At 42.4% G+C, this 21,491-nt stretch overlaps 1 protein-coding gene across 2 annotated transcripts in view; it reads right to left on the bottom strand.

Annotated features, from left to right (window-relative positions):
• Positions 1-4,290: 4,290 nt before the first annotated feature.
• The window catches only part of MGST2 (microsomal glutathione S-transferase 2), a 36,511-nt gene continuing 19,310 nt past the window's right edge, over positions 4,291-21,491 (bottom strand). For both annotated transcript variants that reach the window (XM_012654920.1, XM_012654913.1), the window contains exons 3-5: positions 10,827-10,897; positions 5,023-5,104; positions 4,291-4,544 (exon numbers count right to left, since the gene is read on the bottom strand). In XM_012654920.1, coding sequence (XP_012510374.1) covers positions 4,412-4,544; positions 5,023-5,104; positions 10,827-10,897 — 286 coding nt within the window. In that variant the 3' untranslated portion in view covers positions 4,291-4,411. The remainder of the gene's footprint in view (positions 4,545-5,022; positions 5,105-10,826; positions 10,898-21,491) is intronic.

The raw sequence follows: 21,491 nt of genomic DNA, 5'->3' as shown, positions 1-21,491 counted from the left end.
AATGATAGTGAAGTTTTTATGCAAGATAAAGAAAAATCAAGGAACATACTGGGTCCGGGCACAGTGGCTCATGCCTGCAATCCTAGCACTCGGGGAGGCCGAGGCAGGAGGATTTTGCTTGAGGTCAGGAGTTCAAGACCAGCCTGAGCGAGAGTGAGACGCCTGTCTCTACTAAAAATAGAAAAAATTAGCAGGACATAGTGGTGTGTGCCTGTAGTCCCAGCTACTTGGGAGGCTGAAGCGGGAGGATTGCTTGAGCTCAGGAGTTAGAGACCAGCCTGAGCAAGAGTTAGACCCCATCTCTACTAAAAATAGAAAAAATTAGGGTGGTGGTGGCACAGGCCTGTAGTCTCAGCTACTCAGGAGGCTGAGGCAGTAGGATCACTTGAGCCCAGGAGTTTGAGGTTGCTGTGAGCTAGGCTGATGCCACGGCCCTCTAGCCCGGGTGACAGAGTGAGACTCTGTCTCCAAAAATAAAAATAAAAATAAAAATAAAGGAATGTATTGGGAGGAAGCAATAAAGGGGCCTTGCCCCACCGTGGCAGACACTGTCATTAAACACCCCTCCCCCAGGAGTGCCTCCCTCCCCTCTACCACACCCCACTCCAGCTTGAAAAGCCTGGCCATGCCTGCACCCACCACAGAGTTGGAAGTGTTTAGAAGTTTATATCCCTCCAGGTCAACTGTAGCCAATAGTTCCCTGGTGCAGGAGTGGAAAGGCCCAGTTAGCTTGTCTGGGCAAACTCTGAGATGTACTTTTCTCCATTGCTCCCCCTGGGACTTGGCTGAAAGTTGCCCCCTGGCTTGGCTTCTTTCCCCTCTCTGTTCTGTTTCCCCCACTCCCTTTCCCTTTTCTCTTCTTGAGAGCCCATTGTTCATAAGTCACATACATGTGAATTCACCTCGCCACTTCTAGGAGACCTAAGACTCCCCATCCAACTTTGAAAATCTTAATGACACAACATGTTTCAAAACTGGGTTAAGCAGAAAATAGGCCACAGAATAAAGTCATCATCAAAACTAAGCCCAAAACAAAGGTGAGTTTTAATATCTGTAAACCAGGAGAAGGAATTTGTGGAAGAGGCCAGCCCTACCCCTGTGGTTCCAGAGTGGATGGCAGATAACACCATGGCGGAAACAACGTGGCACTGGGCTTTGTCTGTATAACATGAACTTAGCACTATCCCAGATAACGTGGGATAGAAAATGAAATGATTCATGGGTGCAGGGAGGGCGCAGGGGGAGGCTGACAATAGAAGTGAAAACACGAAGCAGAGAAGGCTCGATTACTCCTCCAAGTCCCGATTAATTCAAGCCCCATTTTTTATACTAAAATTTGTTCGGTACTCAATGAATGAAATCCCTTTCTCCTTTAACACAAGTTCTTATATGTAATCTTACCTTTAAAAAATCCTAGTGCAGTAAGTGTGTGATGGGGGAAGGAGAAGAGAATACACATCTGTCTAGGAAGTCAGTAGGCATCTGCCCCAGTGGGAAGGAAGTATTTCATTGCTGATAGATTAAGGAACATTCAAAAGCATTCACTGAGCTGGTTCTGCCTCTGATCATTCTTTTCAAGGAAGACTGAGTCTGGAAAGAGAGGCTGAAAAACAAATGACCTGATATTTTTCTTTATTAATGGCTTCCTGGGCCACACCCCACCTACCTCCAACCCCTAAAAGTGGGAGAGGAAAAAATACCTGGGAAGGGAGCAGAGCTGCCGCTTTGGGTAACCAGTCCTTTATTGCTTTATTTTCTTTTTGATTTTTTCCCTCTTCTTTTCAATTTTCTCCTTGATTCTCTTTTCTTTTTTGTTCTAAGTCCTAAGGACATTAGAGTCCCACACTAATGTCCTCTGAACGAGCTGCCTCGTTTCGTGCAACACGTGGAAGTCATCACTGCAGTTTGCACACATGCGGGGCCCCGTGTCTCTGCCCCATGCAGGACGGCTGCCAGGCCAGCATTAATGGCTGCAGATCCATCGATAACCCTGGATCCCAAATCAAACCTACGGTGCTCAACACAAAAAAATCTTCAGAGCTACCAAGAACCTGACTTTGGGTTTTAACTTCTCTTCTTCGAATTTTTAAACTTTTTATTATGAACATTTTCAAACGGCCAGGGAAGTAGAAAGTGCAGTGAATACCTATTCATTTATCAACCAGATTTAAACATTGTTAACACTTTGCCATAAATGTTTCAATACCTATTTTGTAGAACCATTTCAAAGTAAGTTATGCATCCCACCACTTCACCCCTCCGTGCCTTAGCACGCAGCTCCAAATCAGGGCATGTTCTTCCTTAACCACAATATCATTATCACACCCAACACAATTAACATTAATTCCCTAATATCATCTAATTCTTGTTCTATAGTCAGGGCTTCCCAATTATCTCACAGATGTCTTCCAAAGATGTTTTTTTCTAACCAGGATTAGATGAAGGATCTCACATCGCCATTTGGTTTCTATGCCTTTTAAGATTCTCAATATATTAAAATTCTTCTCCATCCCTTTTTTTCATGACATTGACCTTCTGAGGCGATGAATCTAACTTCTAAAAATGAAACTGGTCAATTTACTAATATACAAAAAATTTACATGTAACTGTCAAACTGATCAGAAACTCACATCTCTCTGTCCAACATGTTTGCTCCCTGTAGCCAAATCTAATAGGAATTCAAATTATCAAAAGGTTGCCTAGTGACAACAGAATTAGAACAAAGGAAATAAAAATCTAGGGTTCTAGCATTTAAAGTTGCAAAGCTTTCACAGCCTGATACACCTACTGCTCTTTCCACATGTTGTTTAACCAGACCATGTGGGGTATGTGTGTGGTTTACGCTGCGTAGAATCAATTTAAGCACAAAACAGAAATGTTTTAAAAATCCTCAAGTGTAAGACTTGGAAAATTTTTCTCCACTTCCAAATGACATAATTATGCAATAATTATGCTTTAGGGTCAAAAATTTGCACTCTCCCTTCATTATCTTTAATGTATAAAATAATTAAAATGTTATCATACAAGTCACCATCATAACTGGTCAGAATACTAAGTAAAAAGACCATTATAATCCTAGCATTTCAGAGTGAGTATTAGCCCCATTTTACCTAAGAAAAAACTGAGGCGGAGAGCTACAAAGTGTTGGGGTAGCACAGCCAGCAAGTGATAGGACACGATAGATCGTCTCACTCTGGAGTCTTCATGTCTTTGCTCCCAGACCTCTTATTGATGGGGTGCCTTGTCCAAAGTCAAACAGCCAACAAGTGGGAGAACCTGAGCTAGCATCCAGATGCTTCTGTTCCCAGGCCAGTGTACTTTGGGGCATTTAACACTGTTCTGTTATTTGGGATGCAGGAGGTCATATCTTCTCCCCTAGTATTCTGGAAACACTAGTATTTTAATGTCTTTATATATTTTTCTATGACTCAATAGCCTTTGCAACTTCCTTTGTAACTACAAAAAAGTCCCATTAAACAGCTTTTGACGATGCCCACACCAGATTCAAGGCTGTCCAATTTTCTTTGGAAAAATTGACAGAGGGCTCTTTTCTTGATGTTCAAATGTGTTGTGTATGCTCATAATTAATTCCATTTTCCTAAGGTCTTTGAAGGCTGTGAAGTAGAATCATGCCCATTTCACAGATGAAGGAGAGGAGGGGGGTTCTTTTGCTTGTTGCCGGCCGGGGCTTGCCGTTGGAGTTCGGGGCGGCGGCCGGGTTTTGCGGCCGGGGTTGCTTCCCGGCCGGGGTTCGGGTTGCGGCGGGTTTTGCGGGGACCCCGGCCCGGTTCCTCGGGCCCCGGGCGGGCCCTTCTTTCTTTTGCCTGGGGGGGATTCTTCCCTTGGCCTTGTTCCTTGGTTGTTTCTTTGAATTGTTCCTTTTTTTTTTCTTTTTCCTTTTTCTTCTTTCTAAAGTCCGTTTTCACAGCGAGATTCATTTTGTGCCATTAGTTGATGACTCCCTTCTCTGGCTATTCCAAGTGTTCGTCTGACCTCCCCCACATGCAGCCATCTGTTGCTTTCCTGCAGGCAATGAAGGGGCCTCGACTGCCTTGTCAGCATCCGTCTGGAGCTTTCCATGGAGAGAGAAGTGGTCTCAGAGGCAGGCCACGTCTGTGGCCCACAGGAAGCCCAGCACACACATCAGGCTGGTCATGACTTCAGCAGCATGTACTTCCAAAACCAGGGCTCAACACGCTTCTACTGATGATACGGATATACCCACCCCCAGCAAATTTCAGTTCTTCAACAGGAAACGTATTCTCTAAAGGGTGTTTTTCTACAAAGCCATTTCAAGAAAAACAGAATAAAGACTTTTATTTATTTATTTACTTATTTAACTAATGACATCGTATTACCTTCAGGGTGTTAACAGCTTCTGCAAGCGTTACAGTAAAGGGAAGAGAAAAAGTTAGATGCTCCGCCTCAGTTTCTTGGCAATGTTGAGGTCTAGATATTCATCCAGAAAGCTGTTTGCAATTCCCAGGGCGCCTAGGACAGTCAACAAGGTTAAAATCCCCAGACTCAGCTGGATTCCAGGGATCCTGCGGGTGGACACCGGGGAGAGATGTAACAAACTGGGCCGTGACGAGGAGGCTGGGAGCCCTGACACAGGCTGCTCATTGCTCACGGTACCCAGAACCTCTGTGTTTTTGCCATTTGAAAATTTTGGTTCATCATGTAAATTAAAGGGGTTGCCTAGCCATGGAGGTGAGTGAGCTTCCTTGAACAATCAAAGGGTTAGCAAGGCTGGGCAGGATATTTCCTTAGTAACCTTCTGGAAACAATGCAAAAGTTTTGCAAGGATTTAGAGAGCCCACATTGAATGCGTGATTTTATACCTGTGTTTTCCCATCTCACGCCTGCTTGTGTGTGGCCTGGCGAGTCTTGGCTGCAGGCAGCGTGGATCATTTTTGCCACCACAACTCTCAGTGCTATTAATTCCTCTCAGGAGCAGAAAGCTAACATAGACTTCATCCTGCTACTTTTTGCGTAAGTACACAATTACTAGGTTCTCCTTACCTTTTATTAGCAGCTTCGGAATATCCCCAGAAGTACTGGTGACGGGGGTAAATATACACCAGACCCAGACAAGTAGCAAAAACTGTAGAGGGGGAAAAAAAATAAAAAGCATAGAATACAATCTTAAGATGTGGTACGAAAACTGAGAAAATATTCAGAGAACATATATCTAACAAAATACTTGTATCCAGACTGTAGAGATAACCCACATAGGAAGGTAAACAAATGTGCCAATAATCACACGAAAAATATTTCAACATGATTTGACATCAGCAAACTGACATTTAAAACTGCAATGAGGGCCAGGCACTGTGGCTCACACCTGTAATCCTAGCACTCTGGGAGGCTGAAAGGCAGGAAGATTGCTTAAGGTCAGGAGTTCAAGACCAGCCTGAGCAAGAGCAAGACCGGGTCTCTACTAAAAATAGAAAAAATTACCCAGTCAACTAAAAACTGAAACAAAAAATTAGCCGACATGGGGCACGATGCCTGTAGTCCCTGCTACTCAGGAGGCTGAGGCAGGAGGATAGCTTGAGTCCAGGAGTTTGAGGTTGCTGTGAATGAGGCTGATACCATGGCACTCACTCTAGCCCGGGCAACAAAGTGAGACTCTGTCTCAAAAAAAACAACTACAATGAGATGGCACCATTAAATATCCACCAGAATGGCTAGAATTTAAAAAGACTAACAACACAAAATGTTGAGGATGTAGAGCAACTAGAATCCTCATACATCACTGGTGAGAATGCAAAATAGTATGGCCCCTGTGGAAAAAGTTCTGGTAGTTTCTTATAAAACCAAACAGACCATTTGACCCAGCAATTCCATTCCTCTGTATTTACCCAAGAGAAATGCAAGCACGTGTCCATAAAAAGATTTGTACAAAAATGTTCATTGCAGCTTTATTCATAATAGCCCCAAACTGGAAACAACCCAACGAGAGAATGGATAACCACACCGTGCTAGAGTCTGTAACACTCTAGTCAATGAAGTGGTACTCAGCGATGAAAAGAAACATTTACAACAACATGGTGAAATCTCAAAAAGATTTTGGAGAGTGAACGAAGCATTACACAGGGGTACCTACAACACGATTTCAATTACATGAAATTCTAGAACGGCAAAGCTAACTGATGAAAAATCCAAAGTGTTTGCATCTGGGAGTGAGAATGGGGGCTGAGTGGGAGGAACAGGAGGACACTTTCTGGGTGGTGCTCATGTTCTACATCTCAATAAGGACTGAGTCACGCAGGTGTGTACCCGTGTCAAAACTCTGTGAATACTTAAGGTTTATGCGTTTCACCATATGTGAATTTTATCTCAAAAGAAAGAAATGTAAAATATAGTATGATAATGTTCCACCACCCTGTGCCATGAAAAACATCAGTGTCTTCCCTGTGTTAGGGACTCTCTTTCTTCCTCAGCGGCTGCAGAATGCCAGAGCCGCCTCCTTCTAAACGTTGGGAGTCTACGTGTGGGACTGTGATATGCTGGATAAAATTAAATTTATGATTTTATTTGGTCACACAGGTTTTTTTGGTTTTTTTTTTTTAGTTTCCACTATACACCAGGTATTATTCTATGGATTGAGGTTAGCAGTGAAAAAGACACAAGCTCCCCGACTTTATAGAGTTTATAGTCTATCAGCAAAGACAGAAAACAAACAAACAAACAAAAAAATGAGAAGAAAAGTCCAAACTCGAAAGTGCAGTGAAGGAAATGAAGAGGGATGGAGAGATAGGAGCTGGAGAGGCTGCCTTTGGAAGGGGTCGGGGAAGCCTGCAGAGAGGCTGATGTCTGTCTGCCTTGGGACCTGCAGGGAGGGAGTGAAGGGCCAAGCAAAGAGCTGGGAAAGAACAGGTGGCAGAGCCAGTTTGGGGCTGAGGGGGTCGAAGGATCCTGAGTATTCTTCCAGGTTTGAGACTCTCTATCGAGTGAATCACTCCCGTAAAGCCAAAAAGAATGGTTCAGGGGCAGTTAATAGGCTACTGATTTTGGATGAAAAAGAATGAAAAGAAAATTTTAACAAGGTACCCAATAAATCCTTCCCTGACAAGCAGTTAGCCTCATTCAGCCCATCACAGTGACACCCAAAGGGTCAATGGCAGAGACAGAGTCCTGTTATGAAAAGGCACTTTTCTGATTAGTTGTCAATGTGCTCTTACATGACAAGGAACAGCCGCTTTCATTCATGCCCTTAAGGGACACAAGTATGAATTGGAATAAAGTTAAGAAGTCTTTTTCTAAAGGACGTTTTATCTGAAATCCCTTAGTTGACAGTAAAAAATGACAAAAATAGAGTAATGGGGTTGCCTTTGAAAGCAGCTAGAATTTGGTTTATTTAAATTTTAGCACTCAAGTGCAGACACAGATGAGGCAATGAAAGTCAGAAAGTTACCAGAAAGCAAAGGGGACTGAATTTCTCCAGCGAAGGTAGCAGGTGTGATCTGACGCCTGCTAAATAGACAGGCAGAGTTTGGATAAAGCCCTCAGCTCACCAAGGATACGCTAGTCAAACAGAAAGTGGATTTTGCATTGTTGCTACATACAAACAGTAGCACTATATCCTTGAGGACCCTTAAGAAAAGGTACATGGGTTGTTGGCACAAATATTTATAGACCCTGCTCTGTACTTGAAAGGGAAATTTTCCCTGCATTGGTAAATGTCGAGTTAGACAAATTACTTAACCTCTCTCTATCCCAGTTTCCTCATCTGTAAATCCTATAAATCAATACATGACACAATATGTGTATAAAACTTAAAAACAGTACTTGGCACATAGTAAGGGCTCAATAAATATTAGCTATAACCATTAAGGTGAATTGTTAATTCTGTGTTCTGTTCCTTCAGTTAAATTAGAATTACAGTTGACACTTGAACAACACAGGTTTGAACAGCATGGGTCCACTTATACATGGATAATTTTTCAATAAATATACTGGAAAATTTTTTGGAGATTTGAAACAATTTGACAAAACTCACAAATGAACCACATGGCCTAGAAATATTGAAAAAAAAATTAAGAAAAGGATATGTCATGAATGCATAAAATATATGTAGATACTTGTGTATTTCATCATTTACTACCATAAAATATACACAAACCTTATAAAAAGTTAAAATTTATCAAAATTTATGCACACACTTACAGACCATACATGGCACCGTTCACAGTTGAGAGATATGTAAACAAATGTAAAAAAGTGGTATTAAATCCTAACTGCATAAAATTAACCATAGTTCATACTATAGTACTGTAATAATTTCATAGCCACCTCCTGTTGCTATTGCTGTGAGCTCGTGTTGCGAGTATCCACTTTAAACATCATCATCTCTGTATGACCAGTTCATCTCACCAATAAATCACATATCTCTCTAAAAGTGATTTTTCATGGTTCTCACCTGTTTTTCATCATGATTAATGCAATACCATTAACCCTGACTAACACTGTGGGTCCCATATAACGTGCCACTAGTGACTCTGTAAGTGCTCCCAAGAAGCAGAGAAAGGTCATGACATTACAAGAAAAAGTTGAATTGCTTGATATGTACCATAGATTGAGGTCAGTGGCTGTGGTTGTCCACCATTTCAAGATAAGTGAATTCAGCATAAGTACCATTGTAAGAAAAGAAAAGGAAATGTGTAAAGCTGTCACTGCAGCTGTATCAGCAGGCCCCAAAACCCTGTTCTTTGTTGTGAAATACCTTTTTATTTCCTATCCAAAATGCAGCTTTTATGTGGGTGCAGAATTGCTATAAGAAAAGCATACCCCTAGACTCTAATGATTCAAGAAAAAGCAAAGTTATTACATGACAACATAAGGCAAAAGAAAGGTGAAAGATCTAAAGCTGGAGAATTTAATGCCAGCCAAGGATGGTTTGATAATTTTAGAAAGAGGTTTGGCTTTAAAAATGTCAAGATAACAGGAGAAGCAGCTATCTTGACACTTGGTCTTCTGCTGACCAAGAAGCAACAGACAAGTTCCTAAATGCCATTAAGAAAATTATTGAGGAGAAAGGATATCTGCTGAATAGGTTTTTAATGAAAATGAAAGTAACTTATTCAGGAAAAAAAAAATGCCACAAAGGACATTAATTAGGAAGGAAGAGAAGTGAGCACCAGGATTTAAGGCAGGGAGGATAGACTAACTCTGCTATTTTGTGCAAATGCAGTCAGGTTTATGATCAGGACAGCCCTTAAAGCTGCTAACCCCCAAGCCAAGAAAGCCTAGACAACGAGAACTCTTTTTCTGGGTTGCATCCATTGATGTTTTGTCCCTGAAGTCAGGAAGTCCCTTGCCAATGAAGGACTGCCTTTTAAAGTTCTTTTGATATTGGACAATGCCCTTGGCCACCATGACTTCAACACTGAAGGCACCAAAGTGGTCTACTTGCCCCTAAACACAACATCTCTAATTCATCCTCTAGATCAGGGAGTCACATGACCTTTAAGGCTCATTACACATGGTACCCTATGGACAGGATTGTCAACGCTATGGAAGAGAAGCCCAATAGAGAGAACACCATGAAAGTCTGGAAGGATTATACCATTGAAGATGCCACTGTTATTCTAGAAAAAGTTGTGAAAGCCATCAAACCTGAAACGATAAATTCTTGCTGGAGAAAACTGTGTCCAGATGTTGTGTATGACTTCACAGGATTTATGACAGAGCCAACCAAGGAAATCATGAAAGAGATTGTGGATACGGCAAAAAAAAGGTGCAGAGTGAGGGGTTTTAAGATGTGGATCTTGGAGAAATTCAAGAGCTAATAGACACCACCCTAGGGGAATGAACAGAAGATGACCTGATGGAGGTGAGAGCTGCTGGACCAGTGCCAGACGACGAGGAAGAAGATGTAGAAGAAGCAAGTGCCAGAAACAAACTGGCATTAGACAATCTGGCAGACGGGTTTCTATTATTCCAGACTGCTTTTGATTTCTTTTACGGCCCGGACCTTCTATGATATGGGCACTGAAATGAAAGCAAGTGGCGGAAGAAGGATTGGTACTGTATGGAAACATTTTTAGAGAAACGAAGAAGCAAGAATGTCAGAGGGAAATTATAATGTGATGTATTTCCACAAAGTTCCACCTAGTGTGCTGCCTCTCCTGCCTCCCCTTCTCCCTCCTCCACCTCCCCTGCCTCTGCTGCCCCTGAGACGGCAAGACCAACCCCTCTCCTTTCTCCTCCTGCTCAGCCTGCTCCATCCTGCTTAGCAAAAGGAGGATGGAGACCTTTATTATGATCCACTTTCACTTAATGAATAGTAAATGTATTTTCTCTTCCTTATGATTCTCTTAATAACATTTTCTTTTCTCTAGCTTACTTTATTGTAAGAGTACAGTATATGCTACATGTAACGTACATAATACGTGTTAGTCGGCTGTTTATGGTACGACAAGGTTTCCGATCAGTAGTAGGTCATTAGCAGTTAAGTTTGGCAGGAGGCAAAAGTTATTATAAGGAGTTTTGACTGCATGAGGGGTTGTCTCCCCTAACCCCCGCATTATTCAAGGGTCAACTGTAGATTATATTTGTAGATAAGGTTCATGTCATTTTCATCCTTGAGTGCCCAGTATATATAGTTGGTTCCAAGTTTTTAAGAAAATCATCAAATTAAATCGGAATGAAGCCAAAGTTAGCATATCTGCAACACAGCACTTTTTGATGTGCAAAGACATTGCTTATCTTGTTTAAAATGGTTTCCAAGATTAGTACCTGCATGGTTGTATATCTGCTCCTTAATAGCTTAAAGCACCATAGTTGTCCTTAGAACAGAGTTGACTGTATTTTAAAATTACCTTGGTTAAAATACCATCCAGCCATCCACAATGTGATCAGGAATACGGGATAAAACTCCACACAGCTTTGTCTGCAGGAAAAAATAAGGACATGGGTTATTTTTATGAGAAAACTGTACACTAAAGTATTGATTTTTCATCTGGAGGTAAATACACAGTCTATTCAAACAAAAATAATATAAGAACTTATATAACGAACTTAAATGATCCTTACATTTAAAATGAGTGGGACTCAAACATCGTTTAAACCTCAAAGCAGGGCCAGAAGTCATTCTCCTACCTGTAAGTTGCCAGTAGTGGGAGTGAGTTGTAGTTCTGTTCCAAAAGACAGGCCTAAAGAACTCCTCTGTATCTTATCTAAAGAACTTAAGATATTACTCAATTCATATTAAACAGATTTCTTCTAAAAAAATTCCCTTTCATCCATTGCCTTCTACTTGAATTACTCAGAACATTAAAAAATGGTCAGCTGAGTGGTGGCTGGCACCTGTAATCCCAGCACTTTGGCAGGCTGAGGCAGGAGGATCTCTTGAGGCCAGGAGTTCGAGACCAACCTGGACAACATAGTAAGACCCTGTCTCTAAAAAAAAATTTTTTTTTTAATTAGCTGGGTAGGCTGGCTCATCTGTAGTCCTACCCACTCAGGAGTCTGAGGTAGGAGGGGATTCAAGGTTACAGTGAGCTCTGATTGTGCCAACGCACTCCAGCCTGGGTAACAGATCAAGATCCCATCTCTAAAGAAATTAAAATAATTTTTTTAAAAATCATCTTTAAATAATTTCCCTAAAACCTCCTGAAGTAAATGAATGAAAAGATTTCATTCCCATTTTATGGAAGAAGAAACTAAGGCTAAAAAGCCCAGGCTGACTGATGCCTTGCAGAGAATCAAAGGTAGACAGTGTCCATCTTCAGATTCCAAAGCCCTTCCCTAGTGTTAAGCCGAATTGTCTCTATTCATAGAAGACTTGGACAGAAAATTTGATACTATTTTAAGCAAAAGGGAATAGTTCTCTAAGAACTATAATTAATTCATCTGCACCTAGCAAAGAGAAAAAAAGATGAATTATATTCATCCTCTTTCCTGAGCTATGCCCCCAAGTGATCTTGAGTAGGTTGACTAAACTCTTGCTGACGATATCTCCACCAGAAGGAACTTGAATGTAATTTGTAATGAGGTCTTGAATAGATCCTGGTGGAAGAGTCATAATCTATAAGATTATAAATGATCCCACATCCTTCCTCAAATAAACCTTAAAGCTTGAAAACTTAATTAAGATTATGAGGCAATTGACCCAGAAACAGTTGATGCTGGTTATCGAAGACCTGGGTCTTTTGGCCCAAGTCACCATGAGTGATTTTTTTTTTTCTTCATGAAGAAAAGAAAGAAAGCATGATTGCAAAGCATAATTCTTCCCTCATTCTCCATGATTCCGCAAGAAACTGTGGCTAGGTCAGCTCAACTTTATTAGTTTATTAGTTTATACTTTGTCCCTATATGGGACAAAGCTCCCCAATAATAATTCAACTATCTCTTAAAGCTGGGTAAGAAAAATGCATAATTAACAAACTCGACGTTGATATAAAGACCATGGCTGATGTCGAGTACTGGTGCACAAGCGGAAAATTTTAACCCCACCAGCAAAGACAATAGTGAGGTCACCCACACAGATCTTCAAGGGCCAGGAGAGTGACCACCAGTCCCCTGGAAAGTGAGCAATAGATAATGTGAATGCAAAAATGTGTTTCTTCTTCCTTTTCTGACTGTTGTCATTAAGGCTCAACAGGCCATTTAAGGACCCCAGGCATGTCTTGTCTAGAGCCTAATATTGACACTCTCATAAACCACAGCCACAACTTTCTAGTACTCAAAGAAGTAACCAAGGTTTTTCTTTCCACTACTTCCCATCCTGGGCATGATTTTGCTTCTGATGTCTGTCTTTTAATTAATGTCTTTTTAAATTTGTAAGCGGCTATGATAGGTTAACTGAAAAGATGCTTTATGAATTTGTATGGTCAGAATTATCCCAGCTATGTAAAAAATAAACAGCTTCCCAACATCTCCTTTTCCTTGGCTCAATACATAGAACAGTTTTCCATGACGTCAAAGAGAATAGGAGAGCTCTAGTCTTCCACACTAGTCAGAATAATATATGATCCTTTTTGGAAACAACACAATTGTCCCATTGTTTATTCAGTTTTGTAATATGCCTTAAATTATTCCAAATGTAAGGATTGGTTAAGTTTTTGAACAATATATTTTAATTCAAAGTTAGCTATGATGAGATTTTATTAAAGCACCTTCAAAAGCAGCCCACTTTATCCTTTATAAAAGTCTGCTTGCATAGGACTTTTTCTTTTCTTTTCTTTTTTTTCTTTTTTTTGAGACAAGAGTCTTGCTCTGTCACCCTGGCTGGAGTGCAGTGGTGTCGTCACAGCTCGCTGCAACTTCAAACTCCTAGGCTCAAGCGATCCTCCTGCCTCAGCCTCCTGAGTAGCTGGGACTACAGGTGTGTGCCACCACACCTGGACAATGGGTCATGTCTACTTGTTCCCTGGTTAGAACCCCCTTTGCACAATAGTCCCGCGTTCTTTCGATACTGAAACTTCTCATAAAAAGATTAGGGAGCTTATCCTTTTTTATAAGCAGTCACCATGGGCCTCAAACCCTACACAGGAGATAATGACAGAAAAGGCTTTGATGGAAGGACAGTAGGGCCCCAGCCATGCCTGAGCTGAGGAGGTTTCCAGAACTTGGGACTTCCCATTTTAAAACCAGGACTAGTCCCAGGTCAATTGTCTGGGTTGGTCTGGGACTGGGGGATTTTGGGGGACATGGAGCTTTAAGTGCTAAAACTTGGAAAGTCCCAGAAAAACTGGGGAGTTGGCCACTCTAAGGGACAGTCTGGTAGAGACTGTGGAGATTAAGGAGTTAAAGCTGCTGGAACCCCTCGCTGTCCATCCCAGTACAGAGGAGCCTGGGCCATGTGGGCTCAGGACATGCGGCTACTGCAGATCCCACCTGGTCCTGACGGCTGGTGGCAGTGAGGATGGTCCCGACCGAGTACCACTGGAGCCTTGTCTCAGCCATTAATACTACAAAGTTCATACCATTGGGTGGGGGGGGGGGTCAAATTGTGGCCTGGCAGCTCCAAATCTGGCAGTTCCTTCAACACCAGTCTCCGAACTGCTCTGATTGCATAGCCCTTAGCAATTGTGCAGTCCCATGCAAATATGTACGCGTCCTGCTGCAGCAGAGGTGGTGAGGGCTGAGGGCTGACAATGATGGTAGAAGCTGTTGCAATGCAGGATTTGGGTGGAGCTAATTCTTGCTAATGAAAAGTGAGTGAATAACACATGTCACTTGTGGGCCAAAAGATAAGGTAGCTGGTGTGCCAAGTTCCCTTTCCCCACCCGCTGGATGAAAGGAGAGACCCTGAGGAGCTGGATGGGACAGAGCCAGAAGGTGAGAGGAGCCTGGGCCTCCGGGGCCACATGGGAGGCACCCGCCCAGGAACACCCTGTGGGCAGGCAAGACACAAATTTCCACTGTGTTAAACAACTGAGGCCTGGCACGGGGGCTCACGCCTGTAATCCTAGCTCTCTGGGAGGCCGAGGCGGGCGGATTGTTTGAGCTCAGGAGTTCGAAACCAGCCTGAGCAAGAGCGAGACCCCATCTCGACTAAAATTAGAAAGAAAAATTAATTGGACAACTAAAAATATATAGAAAAAATTAGCCAGGCATGGTGGCGCATGCCTGTAGTCCCAGCTACTTGGGAGGCTGAGGCAGGAGGATCACTTGAGCCCAGGAATTTGAGGTTGCTGTGAGCTAGGATGATGCCATGGCACTCTAGCCCGGGCAACACAGTGAGACTCTGTCTCAAAAAAAAAAAAACAAAAAAAAAAACAACTGAGAGTTTGGGTTTTATCTATTAGCACCATGTTATGCTTTGGATAGGGTTTGTTTGTCCCTACCAAAGCTCATGTTGAAATGTGATGTGGCGGTGCTGGTGGTGGGACCTGGTGGAAGGTGTTTGGGTCATGGGGGCAGATCCCTCCCAAGTGGCTTGGTTCCCTTCCCACTGGAGCGAGTTCTCGCTCTCACGAGATTGGACTGGTCAGGGGTAGGCGATGGAGTAATTCCTATGAGATTGGGCTGTCATAACGCCAGGACACTCCTCGACTTTGGTCCCACTTCCCACATGCCCACTTCCCCTTTGACCTTTTCCATGTTGTGACACAGCACAAGAGCCCTCGCCAGAAGCTGAGCAGGTGACGGGACCAAGCTTCCTGTACAGCCTGCAAAACCGTAAGATAAACAGACTTCTTTTCTTTATAAATTACCCAAGTCTCAGGTATTCCTTTATAGTAACACAAAACAGACCGAGACACAAAGGCAATATAGTGGCCTGGAAAGGAAAATCATATACATTCTAAAACACACAAAATAAACATTAAAGGATTGGATTTTAAGAATAAATATTTTCCTCACCGTCACAGTCGGGTTACCTAGTATATCCCTTCAGGGTGTGCACATTACTTGGGAGGCCTCTGGCCTGAAACATATCTGAATATTTCTTCTATTTGATAGATTTCTAATGAACACACAACATGAAACTTTGCTTGCCACCCTTGTTCAGAAAATCTGAAACATTCTCCAAAGGGAAAACTTGATGAGCCGTAGAGTACCTCTAATGCCATGCTCACAGTATATCTTTTTAAAAATGAAAACACACAAGGCAACTCAAAGGAGGTTTTTTTCAGGAGGTTTTCCTCTTTCAAGTTTTTTGTTTGCTTTTTTTTCTTTCTCCTCTTGTTTAGGTGGCTCCTTCTGAAGCAGCGGGCTGCACACCGCCGTGAGCCGCTGGCGCTGTGAGTGGGTAACCCGGCCCCAGGCCATTGACTTTGGACCCTGGGAAGTCCCTCAGACTATTACACTAACTGGGGATCAGAGCAACAGGTTAATAGGCTCAGAAAAGGCTTGGGGATGAGAGGTTGCTGGAGTTAATCTTTTCAGAAAGACTCGTAACTGTTGAAATCGTTCCTTGCCAAGTAACTCAGGAGTGGGGACACAATAGGCAGGTTGCAGCTGCTGGCAGGAGGGCATGAGTCTAACCAGCCCCCTCCAGCGGCACTGCTGACAAGGAGCAAGACAAGCAGGCACCGGAGTGGGACTTGCTGTTCCTCCAAAGTCCAGCTGCCTCTTGTCCCCTGACCACCTGGAGAATCACCCAGCTCGTGTGACAGACGGTTTGGTGTTAGTAGAGGATGCTGCAGTTTGACGAATTCATCACTGAGAGTCATTCTGTCATCTTGGAGAACCCTAGCCCCTTTATAATAATGCAGTGGATAAGGGCATCTGGTGCTTTCAGCTAATGTCCAAGATGGTCATACAGCGTCCCCTGGGTACGGATAAGACACGTTCCTGACAACGTCTTTAGGTCAGATTTGTGTGTAACTTGGATTCCTGATGAACAGTGCATATACAACAACAATAATAATAATAGTAATACTAGAATGGCTCATATATGGTAATAAAATACAGTGTAATGCTGTAATAATAATAATTACACCCCTGTACTGTCATAAGTTATAGAAACTATTGTGCTCTTTCTTTTAATTCAAACAAACAGAACATAAAAACAAACTCATACAAAAGGTTAGATAAGAGAAAGGTTAGATAGGAGAAATTTCACAAAAAGAATATTAAAGGTTAACACTCACCTAATGTTGCATCAACACAAGGCTAATAGGAAAATGACGCTTATTTTGATCTTCTAACTGAATCAATAATGACCTTTCCATTTCAATAATTAATCCACTACACTGCTTAGTAATAATTGATGCTTTCCTTGGAGAACTGCCTTCCACATGTTCCATTTTTCTCACTTTATCCTTCATAATTGTTCCAATAGTCGAGCGACTGAAGCCTAATGCTTTCCCAGTGAATGGTGGCTCCTGGCTTCTCCCCGAACACTTAATTATTTCTACTTTCATTTCCACCGTAATCACCTTTCTCCTCACTGCGGGCTCACCCGGACTCGCAGTGGACTTTCGCTTTGGAGGAATGGTCATAAGCATGGACACAGACTCAAAAAATCAAATAAAAAAGTTAAGACAAAAGCGATGCCGTGTGTCAGCGACCATATAAACAATGAGACTAGCCACTACCACAGAGATGCTGCGCCCACGGTCTGCGGACGACATGCGGGTGTGTTCACATGCAGGAAGAAAGTAGTTCCCGATTTAGTAATTTAATTATTTAATTACAAATTATCCTTATGGGGAGATTTGGGAGCCCGTTCATGAGTACAGAATGCTGTAAATTGGGTTGTCCATAACCCAGGGACTGCCTGTACTTGTAAGAAATATAGGGCTGTGTTTACTGTCTTTATTTTTTTTTTTCACTTTTTTGCATTTACTACAAAAGTGGGTGGCCCATAGTACTGTAATCCTAGAGTTGCAGAATATTTGAAAAATCACTATCTTTGTGAATTTTCTTTTTCTCCATAGTTCTAAAGGCATGCATTAAGGTCACTAGTTTTACTTTCTAAATTGCAGCATCAGAATTCAAAATGACTTTAAAAAGTTAATGAAATGGAAAAATACTAAAGTGCAATAGAGAAGAGGCTAATATTTCTAAAGAGTACCAAGATTCATGATGATTGGGTTTACTTGTGCCTTCTGGCAGGTTAATTTTGGAAGAGGAACTGAATAATTCGGCATTAAGCAAATAGGGTATAGTCACAAAAACTAAGTAAGAAGCAATCCTTTCTTACTGAGCACTGATGAAACCATTGTTGGTATACTACATATACTTATAGACTCTAGATTTAGGAATAATATTAAAAATTATAGTCTAAAGAGAGCAACCAAAATTTCTAAATGCTTGAAAAAAGAGCTGAAGAGTGAGTGCTCCCCAGCCTCCAAACACAGAAGATAAAAGATGCTTCATAGTGGTCCTCAAGCACGTGAAAACCAGTGAGGTCAGCAGCTGTTCTCTTCCAGTGAAGACAGAATCAGAGGAAATGTATTTAAATTGCAAGAAGATCAATTTGCTACTTGGATCTACTTTTTAGATTTTATAAAAGCCTTTAATCTAAAGGGATCAAGGTGCTCAAATTAGACAAGATAGAATTTTCTAAGTTTAGCAAAAACATAAAGGAGTGGCCCTCGGTGAAATTATAGTTACTATTTTCACAATTTTAAAAAAACGTATTCTGGCAAAGGACTGAAAAACTCTAGAGACGGTCATCCGTAAGGCCTTTCCCTGTGGGAATGGAAGAGGAATTTTTTTTTTTTTTTTTTGAGACAGAGTCTCACTCTATTGCCCGGGCTAGAGTGCCATGGCGTCAGGCTGGCTCATAGCAACCTCAGACTCCTGGGCTCAAGCGATCCTTCTGCCTCAGCCTCCCGAGTAGCTGGGACTACAGGCATGTGCTACCATGCCCGGCTAATTTTTTCTGTATATTGTCAGTTGTCTGATTAATTTCTTTGTATTTTTAGTAGAGACGGGGTCTTGCTCTTGCTCAGGCTGGTTTCGAACTCCTGAGCTCAAACAATCCGCCCGCCTTGGCCTCCCAGAGTGCTAGGATTACAGGTGTGAGCCACCGCGCTCGGCCTGGAAGAGGAATTTGAATGAGGATTGTTGAGAAGGAGCCCTGGGCGGGTAACTCAGGAAGGCTGGACTTTGTTACAGTCAGCTCTGCTGAGATGACCTTCAAAGGAGAAACAATGGAGCTTGAAGTGATGATGAGACATCAAGTTCCACTTAAAGATAGAATTAGTCATAATTTTGGGCTTCTTGGTCATGCTGAGGGCAAAAGCAGCAGGAGGAAAGGGTGGGGAAAAGGCCACATCTCTGTGGTAGCCTTGGGGACCCTGCAGCCTTAGGGCCACATGTGGCCTTCTGGATGCTTGAGTGCAGCCTTTTGACTGAATCTAAATTTTATAGAACAAATCCTTTTATTAAAGGGATTTGTTCTGTGAAGTTTGGATTCAGTGGAGGGGCTGAACTTGGGGATCTGGAGGGCCACATGTGGCCTTGAGGCTACAGGTTCCCCACCCCTGTGAGGTAGAGGGGACTCATGCTTTGGTCCAAAGGAGTCAGAAAAGAAAGTGCATCCCTTCTCCAGGGATTTGCCAAGCTCAGTGGAGCTACCCTTTAGGAGAAGAATAGATAGCCAAGCAGGCTTTCTAATGAACTGATTGTCCCAGGGAATTTTGCCCTAACTACTTCAGATAAAATCTAAATGGCTTCACTAGCGATGAATCTAATCTCGTTTGGCCAGCTTTATCCCAAACCTTAGAATCTAAGGCAAGAACTGGGCTAGTTCTGGGGAACCTCCATGAAGAAATTCAGAGAAGGGAGTAGGGCCATCCCCATTCACCCTTCAGAGAGAAACCAGGGGAAAAACTACTGCGCCCCCCCAAGTTATTTCATGGCTCCAAATCTCCCCTGATTCTTGGTCATTAGATTCTATTCTAACCCCTTTTTGTTCTGCTGTGATTAATCACACAAAGCAAAATATTTCTAACAAGGAAACTGAGTGTGCATACCACGCCTATTTTATAAATAGCAATTTAAGAGAAATATTTGGAAACGGTGTCCACCTTTATTCCTAGGACAAGAGGAGTCCACATACAGAAGAGGAGGGAGAGAACAATAACTTCAAAGAAAATCAAATTTGTGGCAACTATGAGAATGAAAATAGAACTGAGAAGTGGCCCATGAATTTAGCCTGCCGGACACTCAGCACTCCCCTAAAAGCTCTCAGATCATGAAAGACAAAGTGGGAAGATCTGGAATTTCCTCCTGTGATGATTTTCATAAATAGTACGGTATCTCTCAACTTCAAGATTCATCTGTCACTGTCACAATGTTAGCCCTCCATGTACCACTTACTATTGTTCTATAAATCAACTTTTTTTAACTTAAATTAGGAAAAAAGAAATTTTATATCATTACCACAGTGAATAAAGAGTATCGCTTTCTAAATAAAGGATAAGTATAAAAATAAATCCAATGAAAACAAAAAGCTACTAAATTCTAGTTAGATGCTATTGACGGCTGAAGGCTCTGAGTGTGAGACCCTTTTTCAGTTGATTGGAACAAGGGGTGTTAATGGAGTGTCAAGAACATATCACGAGGACTTCTTCCTGCTAAACATGATTGAACCCACGTTTATTTCTTCTCACTCCTGAAGCCTCACTAAAATGCCGGTAAAGGAATAAAGTATTAATAGATACAAGTCATCAAAGCAAAGAGAAAGGGAGCAGACATGAGTGGAAGAGCAACATTCGCAAACTTCTGCAGGAAGGATAGCACATGGAGGAACAGTAGCTGAGTTCGCGGACAGCAGAAAGCAGAAGCCTAAGTGCCAGCAGAGGAAAGAACCAACGAAGACTGAGATCATCCTTATCCCAGAACCACGAGAGGCTCAGGAACTGGGGACACCAGGTGCCCTAGAGCCCGAAGACTCGAACAGAAGATTGGCTGAAAGAATGCATGAGGAAGACTCAGCGGCCTTCCACCTCCACCTTCCGTTTCCAGCCCCACCTCTACCCCCCCCATCTCAGAAGATGGGAGGTTTAGTGTCTGGAGAAACTGAACCAGAGAATCTCTGGGGGACCCCAGGAACCACAGAGGGTGGGGGCAAAACTGTTACTGAAAACAGTGAAAATCTGCACACTGCACTTCAGGAAAACCTTCCTGCTTTTACCTACCGCACTCCCAAAAGTCAGGCCTCTTATACCTATCCCCATCTCTGTCTCCCTGACCCCAAAGAAGGTTTAAAGAGTTTTCTCTAGAGAGAAGGAAGGTGACCTACTTCCAGAAGAAGATGACCTACATCCCCAGAAGAAAGCTCCCTCCTGACCAATCACCGACCACCGAGTAAGCTCCAGCCATGCACCTGGACCTTCCAGTTCACTCTCTATTGCCTCTTTCTCAAATTTGCGCAGCCAGTCAAGAACCACCTGACATTTGAGTAAAGCCTCTAAGATCTCCTTTGCTCAGATCTCTTTGCTGGACCCTTGTCATTGTCTTGACCTCCTAATAGCAGAGAGCTCTGGGTTCAGTGCTTGGTCTTGTTTTCTTCCTTAGCTACACCCACTCCCATAATGATTTCATCCAGTCTCATGGCTTTAAATCATCTTCATGTGCCAGTCACTCCTGAATTTATATTTCCAGCTCGGATCTCTCTCCAAAAATGCAGATTTGTATATCCAGCTGCCAACTCTCTACCTCTTCTTGGAGGTGTAAACACCAATGTATTAGTCAGTGTATGATGGAATCATAAAGAATCCTAATAGCTTAGTAGATCATAGAGCTTAAGGCCTCTCCTTAACTGTAGCATAAGTCACATCTCAGACACATGTCAAAATGGAGCCTCCTGATTTTCCCCCCAAAACTGCTCTTTCTCTAGCCTTTTCCATCTCAGTTAATCACAACTCCATCCTTTGGGATAGTCAGGCCAAAAATCCAAGAATCATTCTTGATGCTTCTCGCACTCTACATTTATGATGTCAGGAAATTCTATCGGCTCCACCTTCAGAATATATCCAGAATCTGACCATTCCCATCAACTCCACCACTATCTCCCTGGCTCCAGCTGCTGTCATCTCACCTGGATTGCTGCAGTAGCCTCCTAACAAAATTTCCTGCCT

The sequence above is a fragment of the Propithecus coquereli genome, unplaced genomic scaffold, assembly GCF_000956105.1.
Source record: "Propithecus coquereli isolate 6110/MARCELLA unplaced genomic scaffold, Pcoq_1.0 Scaffold112, whole genome shotgun sequence".
Lineage (NCBI taxonomy): Eukaryota > Metazoa > Chordata > Mammalia > Primates > Indriidae > Propithecus > Propithecus coquereli.
Note: the sequence above shows the minus strand (reverse complement) of the source record. Positions and strands in the feature narration are given on the sequence as shown.